Raw genomic sequence first — 24,253 nt, 5'->3', positions numbered from 1 at the left:
CAACAACTTGCTCTACTCAGTAACCGACGAGCGGGCAAGGTCTCATCACAAGAACTCAGCCACGCACACTGTTTATAGTGACAGACACATGTGTGCCATGATCAACAACTTGCTCTACTCAGTAACCGACGAGCGGGCAAGGTCTCATCATAAGACCTCAGACACACTGGTAGATTATCTTAGCTAAATGTCACATCAATGTCCGAACTGATCACTTTTCAACATTATAGTTCATTCACAGTTACGTATCTCAAATTACATTACCTACAACTTACCTGTACAGTTAAGTATTATGTAAGAGTAATTTTATTTTTGCCTCATATTTTGTTAAAAGAAATGTCAATGAAACTATCCATTTTCTTCCTTAAGTATAAGTAATTTTACTGGTAACTTTCCTAAATATTGTCAGACGCAAAACTTAACATTATAAAAAGTATTAGGGATCGCATAATCGCGTGTCAGTCTAAATATGTGACGTTCTACATCACTGTAGCACTGGAAGTAACCTTTGATGTAACAAATAACTTTCGCAATGAAGTGTGGTCGTGTGGTGAACGGATATAAATAGTGGATGCTCTTTATTGGAGTTTAACAACCTGTCCAAGGTTGATAAGTCTTTTAAACTACGTTTTGCGCAATGAAATGTGCTTAATTCGAAACAGGTGGTATGTATCTGTTAGCGAAAACTAATATTGGCAAGAAATTTAAAACAAAGTTCGCGGATAATAAATCAAAGTAGTTGTGATAATTAGCTGAAACACTATTTGTGTAGATACTGGTGACACAAGGTATTATACATTCCAGATTACCTTATCAGGATTACAGCGTCAGTCTTTCAGCTTGACACTTTAAGATTAAATCAGAAATAGATATGACAGATTTCATAGTACTTTAAATTTAAATTTTTGTTAGCAATATATAACGTTGTTCAAATTCTGTTGACTAAAGATAAGTGCTCTATTGTATTCTGTAATTTGTTAAAAAGCGTTTAACAAATCACGGTTGTCAGATGTAAGTAATGCAATGAGTGGTAATTCGTGTTATTTAAAATATAACATGATGAAGAATAATTTAAAGTTTTGATTTGGACTGTTTTTTTTTTTTTTTTTTTTTTTTTTTTTTTTACATAAACACATTATTACAGAAAGTCACACATTTAGAGCGTCCATACACTACTTAACACCCGGTATCTTATGTTGAGACTCGAGTAGAAATCTAAAACAACATTTAAAGGTAGAAAACACTAATTCTATTTTATTAGTAGTCTACATAGAGCAGACACCGCACACAGGGTGTTTTGTAAAATAAGTTAATTCTGCACGATACTGCCAGGCTCTATAATAGAAAGTTGTATGGCTTAATCTCTGTAGTAATATTGTATACTACGAAGGTGTAAGTTATAGCTACGTACGTTCAAAAAGCATGTTCCATAAACCATGATCATGATTTTAAATTATACGCAGACTTGAAGTAAATGTCATTTTAAGGTAAAAAGCCTTTATTGTCATTTTACCGCTATATGAGTGATAGAATTAATTGAACATAGCAGCTCACCTCCTGATTATGAAAGAATATGTGTGCATGTGCGTGTGCGCAATACATTGACTGTGAGCTTTTGAGCTGTCGAATTCAAAATGTAATATTTTCTATACAGATGACATACATGATGATTTTTTTTGTAGACATATGTGTAAAAACCTATTATCATTAACTTTTTTACGGATGTGTATTGTAGCTTGTGTTATCGGAAATCGAGATACCACAGTCGCACAGATAAGGTATAAAAATAACTCGACATTGACTGCCTTATCTTTCTACGCGAAATATAGTCTAGACATACTCTGTGACAATACTCTGAGGTGAATGGTACTCCCCCGTAAACACTTTTGTTCCGATTGCACTATATTTAACGTGACGTCTGACAGCTCATATCGTCTAGACTAGACGAACTCTGCAACAACACTGTAAGGTGAATGGTACTCCCTCGTACACACCTTTGTTTCGATTGCACTATATTTAACGTGTCATCTGACAGCTCATATCGTCTAGACTAGACAAACTCTGCGACAACACTGTAAGGTGAATGGTACTCCCTCGTACACACCTTTGTTTCGATTGCACTATATTCAACGTGTCATCTGACAGCTCATATCGTCTAGACAAACTCTGCGACAACACTGTAAGGTGAATGGTACTCCCTCGTACACACCTTTGTTTCGATTGCACTATATTCAACGTGTCATCTGACAGCTCATATCGTCTAGACAAACTCTGCAACATCACTGTAAGGTGAATGGCACTCCCACATACACACCTTTGTTCCGATTGCACTATATTTAACGTGTCATCTGACAGCTCATATCGTCTAGACAAAGTCTGCAACAACACTGTAAGGTGAATGGTACTCCCACATACACACCTTTGTTCCGATTGCATCTCGTATATCTCACGTGCCATATTTAACAGCAAATAAGGACCAAGAAACAATACATTTTTCTTTATCTCTGTATTTGTTATTATTCTTCTTATATGTGTGCACACTGTTTTGATATTATTTTTAGAAAACTCAACGTTCGTTTTAGTGTTGCAGTCTAATTATTCAATAATCTTAATATTATGGTTTTTATATTTTAAAAGTATAATTGTAATTGGTGTTTCTATATCAGTATTAAACATTTAACTATTTTTAATTATCATAGTTTTATGTGAATAAATAAATGCAACAGAACTGCTATGGAAGTAGATATTTCAGGACGGCGTATGTAGAACGAGACACTTTAGTACATATCATGCACCTCGTAAACATCAACAAATCAAATGTGCTGTTCACAGATAACGCGACACCAGTCTAATTTGTTAGAACACTTTTTCTCTCTAAGTGACATATTACAAAACAGATACCAATATATGTACACTAAGCAGCAGATGTTAAATTTAAGGGACTAACAATTTTTCCTTTACATGATAAAACAACTTAAATTCCATTTAAATTGTAAGCATAATGTAAACAAATGTAATGCAAATGTTCTAATGTTCAATTATTTACTATATTATGTATTATGATGCATAATTATAAATTGTTTACATTATGCTTACAATTTAAATGGAATTTAAGTTGTTTTATCATGTAAAGGAAAAATTGTTAGTCCCTTAAATTTAACATCTGCTGCTTAGTGTACATATATTGGTATCTGTTTTGTAATATGTCACTTATATATTATTATAATTATATAATTATATATATATATATATATATATATATATATATATATATATATACGTTTATATATATGTTTATATATATATATATATATATATATATATATATATATATATAAACTACTACACACTACAGGGTTATCTTTATATTAGTATAATAAATAGTCACATAAAGCCCTTTCAAAATTATTTTATTCGCAGACACGTGTTCCGGTATTCAACTGATGATAGTGTATGTACATTAACCTCTAAATCAGTATATGTATATACTTATTTATTTATTATAAAATATGTAGAATATAAAATGAGTTTGTTAACGCATTTCATGACCATTAAACAGAGAAACAGTAAAAACAGGATTCAAATTCAGTTGATATTTAATTATATTTTATAGATAGTGAAGCTATCTATCAGATTTCACATCTTGTCAGCAGTACTTGTACAAATGTACATATTATTGTATCATAAGAAAACAGATTCATGTTGTCGTTTTGAAACAGACTAGAAAGTACGGTTTTTATATATGTACAAATAATGAATTTTTTGTGTGTTATGTTATTTTTCTCAGCGTATAGCTTTTCAAATTATGTAGATAATTATATTTATGCATTGCATTTTTAAAGACACTACTCATTTGTTTTTCACTTGTATATATTATTATAAATATTGTGTTTTTATTTGTTTTATTTTTATTTCCTCTTTTTCCAATCCATTCAAATTTTTCAAAAGCAAATAAACATTCTAAATTTACAATAAAAAGAGTGTACATAGATTAGTAAAATATTCATATCATGTGTCGATGAATATTTGACAAGTCAATTCAGCAAATGCTACTCTTACTACTGTTAACTGGTAAAATCAATTTATATAGAATTTATAAATGGCGCCATTGTTAGTGGAAGCATATATCTTACTATAAAGAAGAACTACTATGGAAGTATCATATTTCTATGTGATTAAATTTTATAAAAACAAAACTATGATGTCATATTTCTGCTCAACTAACACTAGACATTTTTCAAAAGATTTAATACTACAACCATTGACAATATAGCACTAATACATAATACACACATGTGGTGTACACACAAAAAAGACGCTTCCTTCCCTCTTAACCGACCACCTTTCATCCGGCACCACTTTAACCGGTCGTTTTCATATCAACAACAACCTTTTAACTGGCCACTTTTTAATAAGACATCGTTTTAACCAGTCGCGTTCAGCCGGAAATGAACTACAACGGTGTTTTAGCAATTAACTTACTAGCAATTATGTGTTTGAGCAGAAACTAATTCTTCCAGGTCCTCACTCAGTTACGTGAATTTGATGATTGTTGGTGATTCGTTACAGCCTCCAAGAATATTTTGCGTACAATAATATCTATTAATATATTGAATAATGTCTACACAAGGTCGACAAACACTTTATGCAAACGTCTCTAAATATTAACCACGAATTTCCGTCGTCACAGGATTTAGTTTTGTTTGTATCTCGATAAAGTAAATAGGTGATAAGAGAAAACTTGTTTTTGTATGTACACCAGAGTTAGTTACAATGTTACAAACTGTTCCTGCTGATAACCTTTATGGCGAAACAAGTGTCAACAAACGTTGATAACAAAACAATACATGTTTAATTTGTTGTGACATCCAAACTCGAGTGCGGTCTTCCGTTTATATGATCTTCCTTGGTGTTGAATCTATTTCGTCACAATAAAATAATAAACTGTGTTTAGATGTGGGGTCTTCCTCAGCTTCCGAACTAGAAACGTTATACGTATACGTAGTGAAGTGAGAAACCCATTTATTACTGCCGAGGACGGGAAAGGCTCCATGTATTAAGAACATAATTTTTTTTACAGACAGCTGACGGAAAACACATTTTTTTATCTGATAAATAATCGTTATTTGTGTAATACATGGTTTATTGATAATTACCAATTACCAATTGGTATTGACTACATACCCAGAAGCGTATTTTGACATTTTTCATAACATTTTCTGAGAACATGACTAGTCTAAAGCAATAGTTAGCAGCAATCCAAGCAACATTCCATTGCCCTTTCTTATTCTTCCTCACTTTATTACTATAGTTGTTTCATTCATCAAAGGAGTAAGACGATAAAAAAATATACACTTCGTCCCATTAAGTCCTGGCAACTATTCTTCGTGGAATTTTAACTGATTCGATCGCCTAAGATTATAAAGTTAAATAGACTTTAGTTTTCTTGTTGTGAGGCTATGTTGGCACCAAACAGCCAGTCTAAGGCTCACTGAACTGCCACTGCACCGGATAAAACAAGAAAGTAAGGAAGGATAAATTAATGACTTACCGTATTTACGTTCTTCAAGCTGCTCAAAATCGTTTACAGTACTCATAAACCTGTGAAAAGAGTTTATTTAATTTTAATTACATTTTATGAATCAAAATACCAAATACATTTACCCTTTTCGTATCAAGTTAGTTAAAGGTTATCGCAGATCAAGTGACTTTTCCGCTTCTAGGCATTTAAATTATATTTTGCCAGTTAACCATACATAAGTAATAAGGAACAGTAATTACCGAACACAAACGGGTCTTCAGGTAAAAATCAGATTGTTCTCTCAACTGCAGTGGGTGGCGTGCAGACTGCGCTGGGAATTTTCCAGTCTGGTAAGTGCAACTGTTGAGCGCTCGCAGGTCACTGAACTCTGGGCACTGCGAGCCACAATTCACAGGGATACGCCCATAGCTAATTCGCAAACACCTGCATTTGGAATTTTTCTCGAGATGCAAAAATGTCAGTGTTGTAAATCGCCTACTGAAAGTGAGCCTGTGTCTAGTCTACTACAGACAATACACTAATACTGGGCAGGTCAGTAACGGTGATGAGACACGCCGGTCGGCGGGCAGGTCAGTGGTGGGCGGCTCTCAGGGCGGCCCACATCTGAAAGTAGGCTAATTAAACAGACTCACCTCTTTGTGTCTAGTCTACTACAGACAATACACTAATACTGGGCAGGTCAGTAACAGTGATGAGACACGCCGGTCGGCGGGCAGGTCAGTCAGTGGTGGGCGGCTCTCGGGGCGGCCCACATCTGAAAGTAGGCTAAGTAGACAGCCTCACCTCTTTGTGTCCATTCATTCTGTCTGGCATAGCACGCTACTTGTGATTCATACGGTCCTTCAAACAAAAACGATCTCTTTAACTAGACATTAAGTGTTTAACCGATTATGTATACCTTATAATTAGCGATATTGGCAAATAGCTTGGTGAACTATAGTAATCATCCCGTATTTCGTTCTGTTTCGTATCTGTAAAGCTCTTCATAGTGTACTGAAGATATCGAATAGCTCGTTTAAAGGTAAAGGTTTGTTTCTATTACTTGTAACTGATATACACTAAACAGTACAGTACATTTATCAAAGTACACTCAACCTTCAAGGATAGTATACACTAAACAGTTGGTTGGGTATACATTAATTTAGACAAAGAATGTCACAATTAAACTTACAACTCGGTTAGTTAGCATCTTTGCACATTAGCGTATTGTATATGCTGATATGTTTGTCATTATGATACATATATCGTGTTCACACATGGTTCGTGCACACGAGTATCGGTAGTTAGTACTCGTACATGCCGGTATGCCGCAATCCCGCCGCCGATCCAACTGTCCCGTGAGAGCCTGGACTAGATCCAGAATTCCCGGCGTCACAGTCGCTCTGAGCTAAGATCGCGTTACTGCCAGCCTCTTCTGTGTTACTCTTCTCCGGTAATGAGGAAGCGTAACTAGTCGAACTTATTCCACCACCATTATCATCCGTCACTGTAACCCCCAAACTATGTAACTCAATAGATAAAGCTGAGAATAAGAACGTTTTCTTCCTCCACTAGTATCTCATCCTAGTGAAGATTTTTATTTTTTACCAATATATACAAAGAATTTATACATTGAAGGGTGTTTAAAAACGTGTCTCCCTGTGGTCAAAAGCATACAGCCTAATCAAGCTCAGACATATATTATCAGAAAATGATAAGAGTTCATTAAGTGACCCCGGCCCAGAACCTTTATCGCTGTTATCTCCGACCACCACAGCGGCGCGGCAGCGCGGCGACCGACCAACCATGTTAACACCAATGGTACACGCCCGGCGCGGCGCGGCGCCCCCTATCTCTGGCTGAACTGATGAGCTGTTGTGACCTGATAACCCAACCTGACATTGCAAAACCTTTATAAAGTTGTGAAATTATTGGCAGATACAATATTAAATCTTTTCTGTGACCCCAGATTGTAACAATATTGAGATAGATACAATATTGATTACAACTTAAAACTGCTACTTATATTTTGCAGTTATTATGGTGAGACTTTAATGCCTATATGAAAGTAGAAGAATATTTAGTGTATTATTATTTTTGATAAAAGCGAACATCAGCTGTTCTGTTCGCAGGAGCCGAGATATTATGTACACCGAACAGAGAATTTACGTTCTAGAATTTAATTTTAGTGGCACCAAAAAGTCCTAAACCACTAGGCGGTGGCACAGCCATTTCATCAGACGACAAGACTTATTGAAATTTACATTTTGGTCATTCTATTTAGATAATACAAAGTGCTTAAAAATATTTAGCCTGTTTGCCGTATAAAGTCCTCTTTAACACTTTAAAATGGTGGAATTCAATAAAAAACCCATAAAAATGGAGTAGTAGTAGTACGAATGTAAGTAATATACTGACTATGATCTCTAATGCCCATGTTATTTTTCAAATTATAAATGTTTAACTCGAATTTTTTTCTTTCTGGAAACATCCCATAAAATATACAACACGAAACAGTAATTTAAGAGATATAAAAACATAACACGGTATTTTCGTTCGTTGAAATATACCTCACATACGTACAAAAATACAATGAAAATATACTTCTCGTTTAAGCCAAGAGAAAAGAGCATTAATGGTAAAAAATTACTATCTACTTTGATGTTATTTTCTTTTAAAACCCCATCTTCAGGGAGTGTTGGACTAGACGGCATGGTACAGGTCGCTGTATGATGATGATGCTGGTTTATCCATGCAACGACACACATATTGTGGTTGCTGCATTGAGTATCACAAATGTGCATGGGTCCCGTCGTATGCTTATGTTCTTTTTTTGAATAATTGATCTTTTATGTGAAAGATGAATGGCTGTAATATATTTAGCCAATACATTTTATGGGCTAAATAGTAATTATAATGGAATTAGAAAATTAATTTAGAAATGTCTTTGAATTTTTATAAATTACAGTAATTAGTACTTATCTAGTTGTGGTTAGTCGTGCAACTGTAAGGTTTAGTTCAAGAGTTAAGTTTTTGCAGTAAAAACCGGTTATGTATCTTAATAGACAAGAAAGGCACTGTCACTCACAAGTTTTCTTATAACGAGAAAGGCAGTAAAATACTAATAGGTATAACAGGACACTTCTGTTATCTCTGCGGATCTGCCTCTACTGTGTCTTTTCTGTCGCAAGGCGGTATAAAATACTCATACGTCATAGTTTAAAATATAGTGTTCCTTAAGTATAACGTCGCTATAAATTTGAAAGGCGTATTATTATTTTAAAACTTTTCAACCAAAATATTGGATTTAATTTATACATTCTATAAGTCTGTGTGTTCGCGTATGTGTGTGTGTTTTTTACTCAATCATGTAAAAAACTACCGTATCTTTTGTAGTGAAATTTTACATGGACATTCTTAGAGTCTGTGGTGAACATATTGGTCTATTCCCATTTAACCACTATTTTCCATTTGTTTACATAAGCCTTGAAAGCATAGAGTAAACTTGATAGAAACAACATTTCATAATTTAACCTTTTCTGCAACCGCTGTTCAATATCCAGTATATCAGTATAGTAAGAAAATATCCAGATTAGAAAATTAAATTTTAATAAAATTGTACTTTTTATTGTACATTTTGGCAAATATTAAGTACCTAACTGTTATAAACCCCATCTTAGTTGTCTTTTTATAGAACTAGGCTTCTTAGACCTGTGTATGTGTGCATATTTTCTTTATCGGGGAAACAAGGCAACTGATCAGAAATGGCACACAATACTAAGATCTGAGTAGATTACAGTGGCTATAAATATACATTTTGGCTTTTGACATATTTTCGTGATCGTGTCAATAAGGCAAACAACGTTGGCGTCGGAAATAACCATTCACTCGAGTGCTCATAAACTTGTAAAGCCTACGAAATCGCGAACGAAGCAGCTAGTAAGCTATCTCGTACAACACACATGAATGTTTGAACCTGTAGCACAGTTTTTTGAAACATTCTGTTCTTTTAGACCATTTTAAACATTGTTGCTTTATTTCTCATATATGATTTAGAAGGACAGTGTTATAACTCAATTTCAATTTTTGTGTCTACTACTTTGCTGAATTTTAAGTATATGATTGTGGATTGTAAGAGGGCAATAGTTAATGACGAACTCTTATTCTTACAAAAATTTGCAATTACAAAGCTTTCCTTTGAGTTAATTAAATATTCCTGTGGGAATTAGTGTTCTGGTAGCACAGTACGTTATGTTTGAATTGAGCATTTAATCTGGCAATGTTGTGATTAAATGCACACCGGCTTGTGAGGGTTTATATGCACAAACCACCAGTAGTCATTTTGTGTGTGTGTATGTCTCGGCCACTCATAGTATACTTGGAGATAAAAAACAAAGTTGTTTTCAAAATGTAGCCGCACGACAGTCAAAGTTTGAACTTGTTAAGTCTTCTTAGCAAGACTCTGAATTTTAACTGTGTGATTATGCCAACCATAGTTTTTGCAGTTTAAAAGTTCCAACGACTCCATTATTTGAGCAAGATGAACGCAATACCAACCCGTAGGTGAAGTGGGTATAAATTCGCCGTTATCAGAATCCTGCTATTGCAATATCTGGCAATGTGGGAAATCTGGGGCAGGCGTGGTCGACGTAATCATTCCAAGTCACCCACGATATATTCCAAGAAATGTCGAATAATGAAGAGTCCCTACTTCCTCTACCATGGTTCCTATCACTACAACTGTTGGAACCCAGAGCAAAATCCAGTTTAGATAAGGATATTAGATAAGGATATATATAAGTCCTGGAAGCAGTCCTGGTTTAAACAAAATTTCCCTGTTTCAGAGTCGATTTGAAACATATCGATTATCTATTAGCTCAATGCTCGTGCAGATATTATTACCCTATGTAATTGACTAAAATTACAAAGGTAATTAGTTTGAGTGTTTCGCCATGTAGCACTCTAATTTAGTTTAATTTCGTCTATCGTTGCTGTTTCTGAGCCAATTAGGTCTTCATACAATAATTGATAGCTTGTTAAAATCTGAGGAATTCAAATTAAAAAAAAACTTTCTGCATATTTTGGGGCTAACAAATCTGAGGCTGGACGGTAGGACTGTGTGGAATAGCGGTTATCTTTCTAAAAACGCAACCCGCGTCCTTCCTATTAGCACAAAACTATCGATAATGTATGTTTTGATTTGTTTGCCAGGTGTTTTGGTGTTTTTTATTGTTATTGTGCATGGTGTTTATTAAAGTTTTAGGAAAGTAATTGATCAGGTGCACTCAATGCTTGGATCACTTTCCTGCCGTTGAAATGGGATAATTAAATACATTATATTTTTTAATATTAAAATATTTTTACTCATTGAGGAACTTTTGTAAATCTTTCAGCTAAATCAGAGTTTTCCCCAGAAAACAAAATACTTTTAGTAATCTATTTACTAGTTGCCTTGTTTGGTCAATCTATGATTTTTTTGGTAGGGCACCACATATTGACATAAAAGTTAAGAGAATCATTAAAGATTTTAAAATGCGGTTGTACAGATTGGAATGATTATGATGATGCCCTTCTTTTATAACTCAGAATAACTAAGTCAAGTAACAAGTGTGGTGGCTTAAGTGGTGTGTTAAGTAACCGATGGTTTACTTGCAAACAGTCTAATTTTGTGAGCTTACTTGGCTTATGTCACGCGTGGTGTATTAACTGTTAACTACAAGGTGAAATGGCCTCAATAAGTCAAGTAATTAATTATAAGGATCGATATTGAAATTGTCCATTAGAATATATTCCTGTAGTTACGTGTGTTTAAAAAACTTTTATTTTATTTTTATTTGAGGTTGCAGATTATGATTTTTGCTTGCGTATAGCCGGGTGTTCATCCATTATTCCACACAACTTAACTGTTACCTATTACCGTAACATGTTTTATCGTGTAAAATTCTATCCATTTTAGCAACAGTTTCTACTAAAAAATAACAAACTTAGGACATTAATTAAATATATTCTTAAAGAAATACTTAAGTTTTGGATGCGTAATGATTTTTCAAAGGCCCCCCTCCTTTTTTTATTCATCTGTATTTAGACATTTATGTTCGTGGTAAAATTGGTGACATTGCTTTGACCACTATTGTAAAAAATATAGAACATCGATATTAACGAACGGTGTAATATCATTACTGTATGATCATATAAAATAAATCTGTTCTAATCGCCATATCTGTTGCTTCCATGTGTAACAGAACGTACAAGTCACAAAAACTCGTGTCGTCCGTGATAACCTTCATTTATAAATAGTGACTTTCTTACGAGAGGTCATCGTGAGCGGAACTTTTTATCAGTTTTTTACACAGGCAAATGGTTTGCGGGGGGTCTACATTGCGAATTAGGATTGTGTAATTGTCAATATGGCAAATTTTAGTTTATACTACACAATGCGAACCATGAATAATATATAGAAATAATATAGTTCCATCATATTAAGGCATATTCTTGTGCTTACGCGGGCGGTGTCACAACTAACCTTTCCGGTTCACAAAGTATCGAGACATTGTGTGAGCAATGTTCGACACAATGTGAACTAAACGACTTATGTTCCAATACTTTGTTCAAATATAAAACATTTAACCTGGTTAACCTGAAGGTTTACAGATGCACTAAATCAAGCTCAAGTGTACGTGAAGAACACTCTGCCTTTTAAACGTGGTGACGTGTGCCACATGCCTGGATTTGCTGTTATAACACCAAAAGTGTTGCTTCAGAAATAACTGAAATGTTATACCTCAAACTTACTTTCATTGTACAAAAATGAAAAGTTTATTTCGCCAGCATATACAGTTCCAGTCCCAATTGCGCAGTTGTAAGTGAATGCAGGTGATCAATTCCCATATATCATAATTTTAGATCTCAAGATTGTTTACATTGCATTGAATTTGTATTATATTTAACAAGTTTTTATAGCAAAAAGTAATATACTCGTAAAACGATTCAGGAAGAACGCAAAAACGTTACTTTAAAATGCAAAAATTAACTCCTTATCTTCGTAAATTAAATATTTAAATGTGAGATTGTTTTAATTGTATTCACCAGCCTAGGAAAGTGTGTATGTTTGCGCACCATAAAGTAACTCTTCTACAACAATAGTCCAATTGCATGCGGCTAAATCTACGGTATGTATATGTATTGTGTTGCAGTTATGTTAAAATTGGGTGCGAAATCTATCTTATTTTGTTAGATTTGATTAAGAACAATAGAAACAATAGAACACGAAATTCCAAGTTTGTTAAAGTATTTATAAAATGTAGCCCGTGTAGGCCACAAAAATGTCTTTTTTACCAGAAACGATATTGTTAAAAGTCGATCCTTTTTAAAATGAACCCAAACTTTCCTAGAAACAACTCATTTATTGGATAATAGGTGCTCCTTGGTATTTTAATTTAAATCATGCTTTAAAACAGATACAACGCATATTAATTAAAATAAATATAATAATGTCTATGAGATATTTTATTAACAATCACACATAAACATATTAATACAAATAAATTACTCCGACATTCTGCAAACTTATCCTGGATATTATCCAGACTTTATTGTAATGCAACATTTGTGCTGATTACTGTTGTCGCAAGAAACTAATCTTGTATACTCATGCAAAGTGTAAGTAATACATATCATGCCTAAGTGCATTTAACATCAGTTTATTTACTACAACCCGCGCTTACATTCATATGCCTCCTATTATTATAGCTGAGTACATGTACTTCAATCCCTCCTCGTAACTGGGTCCCGGAGGTCAGAGCCTGAGATAAGGTTGCTGTAATCGGGAACCTACCTGAGGGGGATATGCCCCTGAAACTTGTATTCCCCGTGCACACTCCGCGTCCCAATAAACACTTGTTCCGCTGGCCAGCCCTTGGACAGAGTGCCACTGCTTGTCGAACACTCAGCCATGAACTTTGCATTATGGAAATGAGATGGAAAAAGAGAAAATAGACGGTTAGTTCAAAATTCCATTCAAAATTTTCATTCTTTCTGCTTTTGTATTAAGTTGAAAATGTACTCTTTAAATAAAAATTGAAAAACCATACTTTCCCTTAAGGTTTCAGCCATTGTCTAAATATATTTAATATCATCCAATTGTTTTAAAGAGAGGTTATTAAAGCTACTCTTATATCTCGCAAATCAAAATCTGATCTGTAGGAAAGGGCTGGTGTAATGCTTTGGCTTTGGATTTTAGGGTACACATCACAACAGGCCACGTTAACAAACAATATGTAAATTTATATGATTAAGCAAAATAAAATACTTTAATTAATTTGTTACTGGATACTTTGAGTAGCAAATAAATAAGTACTTATGATTTTTCAACGATTATTTTACGCACTGGCCCCATAGTGTATTGTAGCATTATGGACGCAATTATGGACGCAACTCGCCCCATGTCAGATCACGTTGGACGATCTGGCATGTGATCCTATATGGCTGAAAACTGATGTCACTTACTCGAAGAGATGCTACTAACTTCAAGTAACCTCAACACCCATCAGTACTCCCGTCTCTATTGGTTTACATGGACTTATCAAGCCGTTCTCTATTAAAACCATAAGTATTTGCTCGGTTAGACAATTAAAACACCATGATTCATAATATATGCTTATGAATATATTTCTATGAAATATAGGTATTTTGCAATTATTCATAGTACTGTAGTATGGCATTTCGGAATATTAAAACACCCATCGTAAAATGGTTACAATGTAATCTTTCTGTACAACAACCCATCCGTAAGGAGATACTGTAATAGTTGAGGAAATAATACAATTAGTAGATTGATGCTGAAAAGTAAGGAAATTATCCACCACCATAGACAGTCAAGACAGGAAGTCACTATCTCACATTAGTACAGAAGCCGCGACTGTGTGTGGTCGCTTGTCGCTCAGCTGTACTGTTACTACAATATCCCATTACCGGCCACACAATACACAATACTACACGAGACGCAGTGCGGCCACCGGAAACCGCAATGTCCGGTTGATACAATCCCTAAAACTAAAAATTGATAAATCTATGGCGTTGAAATGTCTTCGCTTACGCTATAGAGCTATGCAGTTTAGCTTTTATCAATAAAAAATTTCAAAGGCTTAGTGAAATATAACAAAATTCTGGAACTGCTATTAATGCAAAGCGAACTAAAGAATGAAGTGGATTGTTTTAGCGGTGACGTGGTAATATATTATGGCAACATTATCAAGTAATACAAGAGATAAAAGCAACCGATTAACAATTTTAGAGTGGCTGATGATGATAAGCTGACTGCAAACCTACATTCCACCCTCACACCCCCTCTACCACCTATTGTGTCAACAATCTCATAATACGATCCCAAATCACTGTAGGAAAGTGTCATAATAAATTTTCCGTAGAACTATTCCGTAGGCTTATATACCAAACTGGTGGTATACGTAAAAAGTAGGTAAAGTTTTTTAAGGGAAACATTTTATTCTTGGTAAAACTCAAATGAATAAAAAGACCACCAAGGTTTTGTTTTAAAATCCTAGATAAAGCTACACATTACATAGGAATGAACCCTAAGGTCGTTCTAGAGCGTCTTTTCCCAGCCATTGATGGGACACACTATAATAATTTGGAAAACTGCAACTGATGAGTTTATACCATGAACATAACAACATAACCCCAAGGTTGAATGTGAGATGAAACCCACTCTCAGGAACGGATTGAGATCCTTCTCAACTTGGATAACTTGGAGGATTCCAGACTGGATTTTCTGAACATTTTGGCGTTATCTGTTCACTGGCTGTATCGAAGAACTCTTGGTGTGTGCTTCTTATCATTTTGGTGAATTTATAAAGCCATAGAAATACGTATATGAGCATAGCGTGTGTTGCATGGAGTATAAAATATAAAAAGATAACATGTGTAAACATAAGTTTCAACCAAACTGTTTAGACCTTATTCCACACATTATTAAAAACGTTGCTTTCTAAATGTTTCTGCAGGCAATAGATTTATATTCTACATCATGATATAGCCCATACTGAAGAATTGAGGTCCGTTAAGACTACCCGGGAAAAATTGAAATTAAAAAATTAGGCTAGTTTTCATGTGCTCAAACCTCATGCCTCACGGGGGAACTTGGTAGGAATTTAGGAATTGAATTTTAAATATCAGTTACGTGAATAATCAATTGTTTGGACTTATGTATGAAATTTAATACAATACAATAGTTTAATTATTGTTCTATCCGGATCCGGATCGGTAATCACTTTTTTGGTATATGTAAAGTGCCTAAATCTGGACAAGCAGAGAATAATAATATATTTAATTTAATTCTTCTCAAGTTCGAGTAAATAATAGTTTTAACATATGTCATTGAAAATTCTAAGCAAGCAAAAGTATAACTTAGTTTTGTTTTTATCCTCGATCGTTAATCTATAGTTTCTAGTGGGTTATTAAAAACAGTTTATTGCTACAGTGTTTCTTTTAGACGTGGTCCAACGTATACATGTGTGCAATATTAATTAATAAGCAAAATTCCCAGCAGAAAACTTGTTCTTCACAACTATGAACGTGAAAAGATGGTACGAAATCATCTTAATTACTATGTAAAATTCCACAACTTCCCTTATGTGTCTATACACAAATCCCACCTGCCTGTAGTACGTTAACCCATCCTCCTGCTATCTCATAAATTTCGCCTCACAGACCGGTCCCGCCGACCGCTATATTTATACTGTACTTGCCCTTGTCGGTTGCCTTGAATGGCCTTGATTTTGCTTCGCAAGGAATTCGTGACCATGTCTACTGCTGGCCTCTGTCCCGGACTAGACAGCGAGCTCGACAAGCCTGTATGTGGAGTACGGACCACCTACCTCGCATGACGCATTATAAACATTAAACTGTATTTACTACAACCCGTTATAACCAACATTTGAGATATATAAAATTAGTAATCTGCAATAGTAACGCTATTCGGAAGTCCACAAAGTTGATACTACCCATAGTTGCAAAAGGAATACAGACATATTTTACTAAAGGGTAGCGGACAAGTATAAAAACCTAGAAGAAAAAGTTTAAAATTTAGTACCGTATTTAGATTGTTTAATTTGAATTTTGGCAGTACATTTATGAATGTTTTAGTAGAGTATTTCTACAGTCAGTTTAAAGATTTGTTGATTTATAATTTTAATTTAGATCTCTTTTTAGTACATTATAGATTAAATTATAAATTAATATATAATTTCAGAACAAATTCCTACGTCTAATTTTACCAATGAAGCAAAGTCTTAATATTGATTTCAACCACCATATAAAACTAACCATATTCAATTTGTCTTACATTTTTATGTTGCTTATAACTGTTTTCAAACATTTTTCAGTTGACCAATACCAGTAGTTAACTTAAAGGCAGGTTAATATCAACTTTACTAAGGTTAAAATCAACCACACAGTTTTTCAGTGAATTCAGTTTCAGAGTGAGATGGTAATAAATTGACAGTTACCGTTAGTTATTATAAGAAAAAATTGCAGCAGTGTTGGGATTTTAAAAACATTTCCGGAAAGCTTAATCAATAATGACAAATTTCTCCAGGTAGGTCTACCCCAGGCGTATGACAATGGACTACACTGTTACTAACAGTGTTTACAGAAAACAGTTACAGCACAGTTAGCTCAGCTGTTCACCATCACAGCTCTTTGTCAACTCTGTAAATAGTTTAATGCCACCGCTTTTTCTTATAGATTGGTAAAGCATACTGCCACTAATCTGATACCATTAACAACATGCTAACATAACCAGTGGCACATATAGAAAGTTATTCTGGATTGGGGTGAGACAACATTGGGGGATATTTATTACCAGGGGAAGTCTAAGAACTATTTCAAAATAATTGTTTTAATTAATGACCTCATAAATACATTTTATAGATTTATTTATATAAGTCTGTACATAAATGTTGTATTAATAATTCTTGAACTCCTGTACTACCAGTAATTAAAGAAAGCTTTAGTAGTTGTATGAAAACAGATATGCATGACATAATTATACATAATTGATTAAATTAAGATGAATAAACTCCAATTCTCCAAAATATTTCATGTTAAATTCTCGCATTCAAGTTTTCAGTAACTTTTGAACGAAATTCTTGAATCAAAATGGTTTTCTATTATCACACAAACTGACTTTCTAAGTAACTGAAGATTCTGTTTATGAAAAAAATATGGACAAATATTTTCTTAACAGACATCAGATATCTATAGAAGTTGAACCTGTTTACAATCATTAGCTAAATCCTTGCATAGTGAGCGAGAGGAAAGATTACAAGCTAACTTGGATAGTAACAAGCTACCAGTGAAATGTTATTATTTGACTCAAAATTTCGAGGGAGGGGAGCTTAGGCCCCCTTAACTTCTTCCTTTAATACGCCTCTGAACACAATACAGCAGCACATGGGTCAGTGTTGCTATGTCACTATATCAAGGAACCATAGAATCAGCCTAATTCATCCTAGTAATAATTAGAAATATTTACTTTTAATACCAAGAAATATTTTTAAATACTAACAAACCACCAAATAATAATAACTCACTAGTCATGAAATGCATGATGCTATGTTTAACGAAAATATAATTCTTTTTTAACAATAATTGATCAGTAGTTCACAGTTCTAAACACAGCAAGCTTATTTAAAGGTAACAATCTGCCTGAGGTAGTGTAGAGTTAGGTTATGTTTATTCATGGTTCATATAAGAGAGGTGTCATGCATCTTATTTGCATGACAATATGCCCAATATATTCTGATGGAACTGTAGAGTTTAAACTAATTAACTATACACATTTAGGTAGAGTATGTCTTATAATTACCATATTAAGTACTTGTTTCAAATTTAATGGATTAAATATAGCTCTTGTTTATCTCTGTGTCCCATCAAACACAAAACAGAGACAAATTTGATATAAAACTTTTGTCCCCTCACAGTGATTCTTTCTAAAACATATTCAACATCTTAAAATGTGTTTGAAATAAATTAATAATTAATAATTCAGCTTAATACATAGATCATCAGTAATGTTATTGAAAGTATCAAGGCGTATCTAAATAAAGTTTTATCAAGTAGATACTGATTATTTAATGGCAATAGTTGAAAATCAAGGGAACTCAGAGACACGATACACATACAAGTATTTACACAATTCAGTTTTTTGTCAGTTTTTGGAATGAATCTTCCTCTAAAGGCATAGTAAAAGGCTGAACAACACAGTATGGTATAACTTCCTGAACATTCATGTTTAAAGTTAATTTATTGTAATTAACTATTATTATACTAGCAACCTACAAATATCTTTTGTAGAACCATTATAAACAACTGAAATGTTTAAATAGAAGAATCTGGGAGACTAAATATCTAAATTTTTATTTAGTGTGGTAAAATTAACCTTAAAAATTGACTAAACTTTATTGTAAAAAATATGTCCCTGTGTCAAATGGTTGTGAAGTAACATAGAACTTCGGTTTTCGAGGTAGAAGGTATAAAGAGCATAAAAAGTAGTTAACTTTAAATAATCTTTTGATTTTTTCTTGGAAATATCTCAAAACTCATGAGGTTTATAGCAAATACTTACAATACAATAATAATCTATGTTAGATTTTGGATTTCGGTAAGAGATTACAGACATATGAAAGAGATAAATGCCATTATTTTACAATTTGATATAGAAACCAGGAATTAAGTACTATGAAGTGGTCATTCACTTCAGAATTATTCTTTTATGTTAAAATATTATTTCGAACATTTGTGGTTGCTTAAATTTTATATATGCACGAGGCTCATTCTCTATTGCACATTTACACACTGGTTACAGAATTGTAGTGTAATTGTTTGTTTCTGTTTTTAATCCAAAACGTATTAGTTTTAAAAGATATTTTTTTCTATACTTATGAGTAGTTGACAATTATACTGTATAATAATGGGGAATCATTAAGTTTGCATAAAGTACTCATAAGTTAGAGTACTTTACTACTGGACCGATTGCATTGAAATGTTACATGGACATTTGTAAGGCCCCTGGTTAACATACAGGCCTATTCATATTCCAAAAATCCCTCTGGGCTAAGCCCCGTTGGTAGTGAAGACTCCCTTTCATGGCACTTTAAAAATTTTTTACGTTTACAGCTTGAAAGCATAGAGTTAGCTTAAAGTAAAAAAAACTTCTTATTTAAACTTTTTCTGTAATCATTGTTGAGCACAGACCTAGTTTTTTTTATCCACATAAAAAACTGTAACTATTAGTAAAAATACATTAACTGTAAATTTTAAAAACATTAAGTATGCAACGCTTAATCAAAAGTGTAATGCAGTATCAAAGACAAAATGACTATCTTACTTTCGCTACAGATTTAAAGACTTATAAAACCCATCTTAGTTGTTTATTTTTGACAGAAGTAGGGTTCTCAGAACTGCATATGTGTTTATTTTCTTGATTGTGGTAACAAAAGAAACTTAACTATTGTTCCAGAAATACGTTAAGCTGGATGAGAATTATAATAGCTGAAATTAGACAATTTAAGTCTGAATTGCTCATCTCAGACCTGTATATTTTCTTGATCAAGACAACAACCATGGTGTCGGAAATATAATTCATTCGAACCGGAACTGCTTGTTGGAGCTATTCAATCATTATAATTAGTAATCAAATAATAAATATACATGGTTATTGGCACAGCAGAATCATTTCAAAAGGCCATTGGCTGTCTGGCCAATCTTAGTTAGTTGTCATCCTACTTCTCGTGATTCAGCTGAGCGTGTTAACTTATTCGACATGTAACGTATCATATAACCATCAGTTAAAAAACTTTCTAGCGGTTGTGGTCAAGCTTGGATGCGTTTAATTTGGCTTGGAAACACAATCTACTTATAAATTCTCACATTTCTGTCGAAAAATAACTAGTTGAAAGTGATCTGTGTCAAAATAAGCCAGTGCGTTCATTTTCTAGGAGAATTCGCAATTTTTAGTACTGGCAGATAAATGATAAATGAGTTATAATCTATTGTACTGGACATTTAGTAATGGCCAATGCCTTTTGCCTTTGACCATAAATGTTGATTTCCTGACTTGAGAAAAACTAAACTACTAAGAATTAACTATTTCATATCTAACACTTGTTTGCTGGTACAACATTTTTACATGCCAACTATTTTTCATCAGTCATACATCTTGATTACTTTATCTTTTTAGATACAACATTCAGATTTTTCTATGTGAAATAAATTCTTAACCATACAAAATAAGCATTAACATGTTTTACAGAAACAAAAATAATACTATCCTCAATTCTCAGTTATAAATCATATTTTTTGTTTAATCAGTGTTGTTTAACTTGTGGTCATCCATATTAAACTCATGTTAAATACATCACATAGTCAGGGTGTAGCAACATAACCACTAAAAATATAAGGATTCTACATCTTTTTCAACTTAATAAGTTTAAATAGTGTTTTCACCACTTTTTGGTACTAATTTATATGATTTATTAGTTTTTATTGACAGTAAATATATACAATTCAAATTTTGTTACAAAATATTTAGCTAAACATAAAAAATTATATAGATACTCATAAAGAAAATTATAAAAAGCCACTAATCCATTATTTATAAACAAAATTATTTGTTATCTTTTCTTTCTTAATTCTGATTTATAAACATTTTAGTATTATTTTTGTATGCGTAATTTTATAATTATTCCATGATAAATAAAAACTATGTATTTTATCAAACAATATATTTAAAAAACGTAGTTTATGTAATTTATGCTTTAACCATTTTACAAGTAGACGTATTTGATACTAAGTAGTTTTGATTTCCGAGAACGTCATTGTATAATTTGCTTCAAAACAGTAATGATGTGCCGGAATGTCACGTTTAATATTTCTAAAAACAAGAATATTCATATATTATTTTTTAAATATTTATAAATATTTTTCTAATTTAATTTATATGAGTGTTTTTTTTTTAGGAGTAATAATTACAGGAATCAAAGCATTATGTTTTTGCAATTAGAATACATTAAGAGAGAGTACAAGAAAATGTAGTGTCACAGAAATTTTTCTGGTAGCACTAGTCCTTGTACTCTATGAAGGTAGCAATAGTCAGCTGTTGCCAATCTAAGATGTGTGTGCACAGTTTCTCTTGTATAAGCAGCCTAGCCACAAATACAAGCTCAAAAGACAGTTTATTTTCATATAAAGAACCTGTCAATAGATAATGATGTGAAATCACATTTTCTGTTAATCTTACCTGTAATACTACTTTGTGTGGTTCCCTATTCACAAATGTTATGTTTTATCATTTCAATCTAAAATAAAACAATCATTCTTTACTTTAACAAACACAGTTTAAAATTGTTTTGTTCTATGTTATTTTGTTGTAGTGATAACACTCTCTTCAGAACTGTATGGTATTTGGTTTGTTTAAATTTTTTCACCATTGCTCAAATAAAACTTGTAATTTATTGACTTTCATCGATAAATTTTATAAATATCACTTATCAGATACAAATATTGAAGCATGTTTTGATGAAACATTTAAATAATTTTGGTGTGGAAAGATTATATGAAAATTATCTGTGCAAAACAACTGTTCTTATCAAATAAATAAAGGTTTTATGAGTATAAAAACTAAAGGAAACTTTGCAATAAAAAAAACATTACCAGCAGATTAGACAACAGTAGGTCATCAACGGGCAACAGCATTAAAGTTGATTGTACTGCTACATTAATTAAAGCGTGCTAACAATAGTAAAAGATGGTTCCACAAATTTGCCATTGTGAGGTATTGATATTTGTTAGTAAACATTAAAACAGTTTTAATTGTGTCTTTTTACTAACAATGTGTTTCCTTTTGTGTAGATGAATTCAAAAGGAGAGACAGAAAAGAAGCAAGATGGCGGTGACGGTGGTGAGGATAAGTTTTTACCCCTGTTGGAAGAACAGACCGTGGTGACCTACGTAACAGTACCACCTGATGGGGGCTGGGGTTGGGTTGTGGTCTTTGGCTCCTTCTTCTGCAATTTCTTTGTGGATGGCATGGTCTACTCTGCAGGTGTTTTCCTCGGACCCATTTCCCAGTCGCTGGAAGTGTCAAAATCTCAAGTCACTCTTATTGGCTCTCTGTTGACAGGTTTCTGCTTGATGGCAGGTAACATTGTTTCCATTTTTTATGACTATAAATAATTATAGGCTATAGTAGTTTTAACAAACTTATTTAACATTCTTTTGGTTTCCAGCAGTGCATTACCATAAGCATGTATACTTATACTCCATTACTCTAATACATACGTTAAAATATTATAATAAACGGGTTTTTTAGATATATTGAAAAAGATTTGGTTTTCATTAAAAATATCTTTATTATTAACAAATTTATTTGGCTTGAATTATTTGTGTGGTTTGTTTTATATATCGCGTAATTATTCTATATAATAAAAACAAATATAATATCGATGATTGTTAGGGATTGAAGTTAGATAACACTGTGAGGAAATTTTAACAAATTATAAGTGCTGTATGTGTAAATCATTTGAGTGAAAATACATTACTCAATATCAAATTTTGTGCACCTATAAGTTGTTTACATATTGTGTTTTTTATACTTTATTCTAAAAAGGAATTATCTACCTAAAAACACGTCAACGTCACATTGAATGGTTTCAGGTAACAGATAAACGTGTTGTAGAGGCTGCCAAGATGTGTTGTTCTTTTGTCTCACAAAATTAGCCAACAATAAATTTGACATCCTAATAATATTATAAATAGGAATGCCTTGTTTGTTTGTTTAGTTTTCACACATAAACATCCCAACCGATTGTACTGAAATTATACATAAACATCCATTATCTATCTAAAAGTTGTCTTTTGACAAAAGTAGGCTCCTCAGAACTGTGTATGTATATATACAGGGTGTAACAAAAAGATTGGGCTGGCTATGTATTTTCAAATTGTGTGTTTGATTCTAAACTAAAAATGAAGAATAACTTTTTTTCAATTTATACTTCGTTTAGCTGCTAGCCGCCATTTTACATTATTACATACCTAAATTATTATGTAGGATTTCTAGAAAATAATCAAAACTTAAGCAATGACAATTTTTTTATTTCTAGTATGTGGTGCAAAGGGAAGAGATAGACCACCTGTAGAGATGAGACTTCCTGTCCCAACTCTGTCCTAAAGATGCTTAGGTACTTCTTGTCATTCAGATGAGAGTGCATATAATGAAATATTTAATTCAGGTTCCAAACTTCCAGACCGATACTCAATTCCACGTCCACTTTTGTAGTACAGAGCGTCCATGAGCCAAGTTATCCAAATGACAGTTTTAGTTATACTAGCTGCCCTGCTAACATTGATGCCTTGGGCCACACTCCTTTACTCACTGAATTCAAATACTTAAAATAAATACTTGCCATAAAATTACATTGATACCTTAAATAATAATTAATTAACTAAATCAATTTTAGCAATTTAAAACCAATACTTTTTGAACTATCAATCATCTATTGTAATGTTTTAATAAATTAATTTGCTATGTGTTGCGAGTTTATGTATATTTGTGTGTGTATATATAAATACAAACACAGACAAGATACCGTATATAGTTTCCAATTATAATCTTCCTTTACTTGATTTTTCATTATTCTTTATATAATTACTTTTACA

General features: G+C 32.9%; 1 protein-coding gene across 1 annotated transcript in view; it reads left to right on the top strand.

Moving 5' to 3' along the window:
• The window catches only part of LOC124360466 (monocarboxylate transporter 2), a 75,657-nt gene that overhangs the window by 35,731 nt on the left and 15,673 nt on the right, over nucleotides 1-24,253 (top strand). Inside the window, exon 2 of the mRNA XM_046814121.1 lies at nucleotides 22,448-22,736. Coding sequence (XP_046670077.1) covers nucleotides 22,448-22,736 — 289 coding nt within the window. The remainder of the gene's footprint in view (nucleotides 1-22,447; nucleotides 22,737-24,253) is intronic.

This window comes from Homalodisca vitripennis, chromosome 4 (genome assembly GCF_021130785.1).
Source record: "Homalodisca vitripennis isolate AUS2020 chromosome 4, UT_GWSS_2.1, whole genome shotgun sequence".
Classification (NCBI taxonomy): Eukaryota; Metazoa; Arthropoda; class Insecta; order Hemiptera; family Cicadellidae; genus Homalodisca; species Homalodisca vitripennis.
The sequence above is the reverse complement of the archived record's forward strand: the minus strand, read 5'-3'. Positions and strand labels throughout refer to the sequence as shown.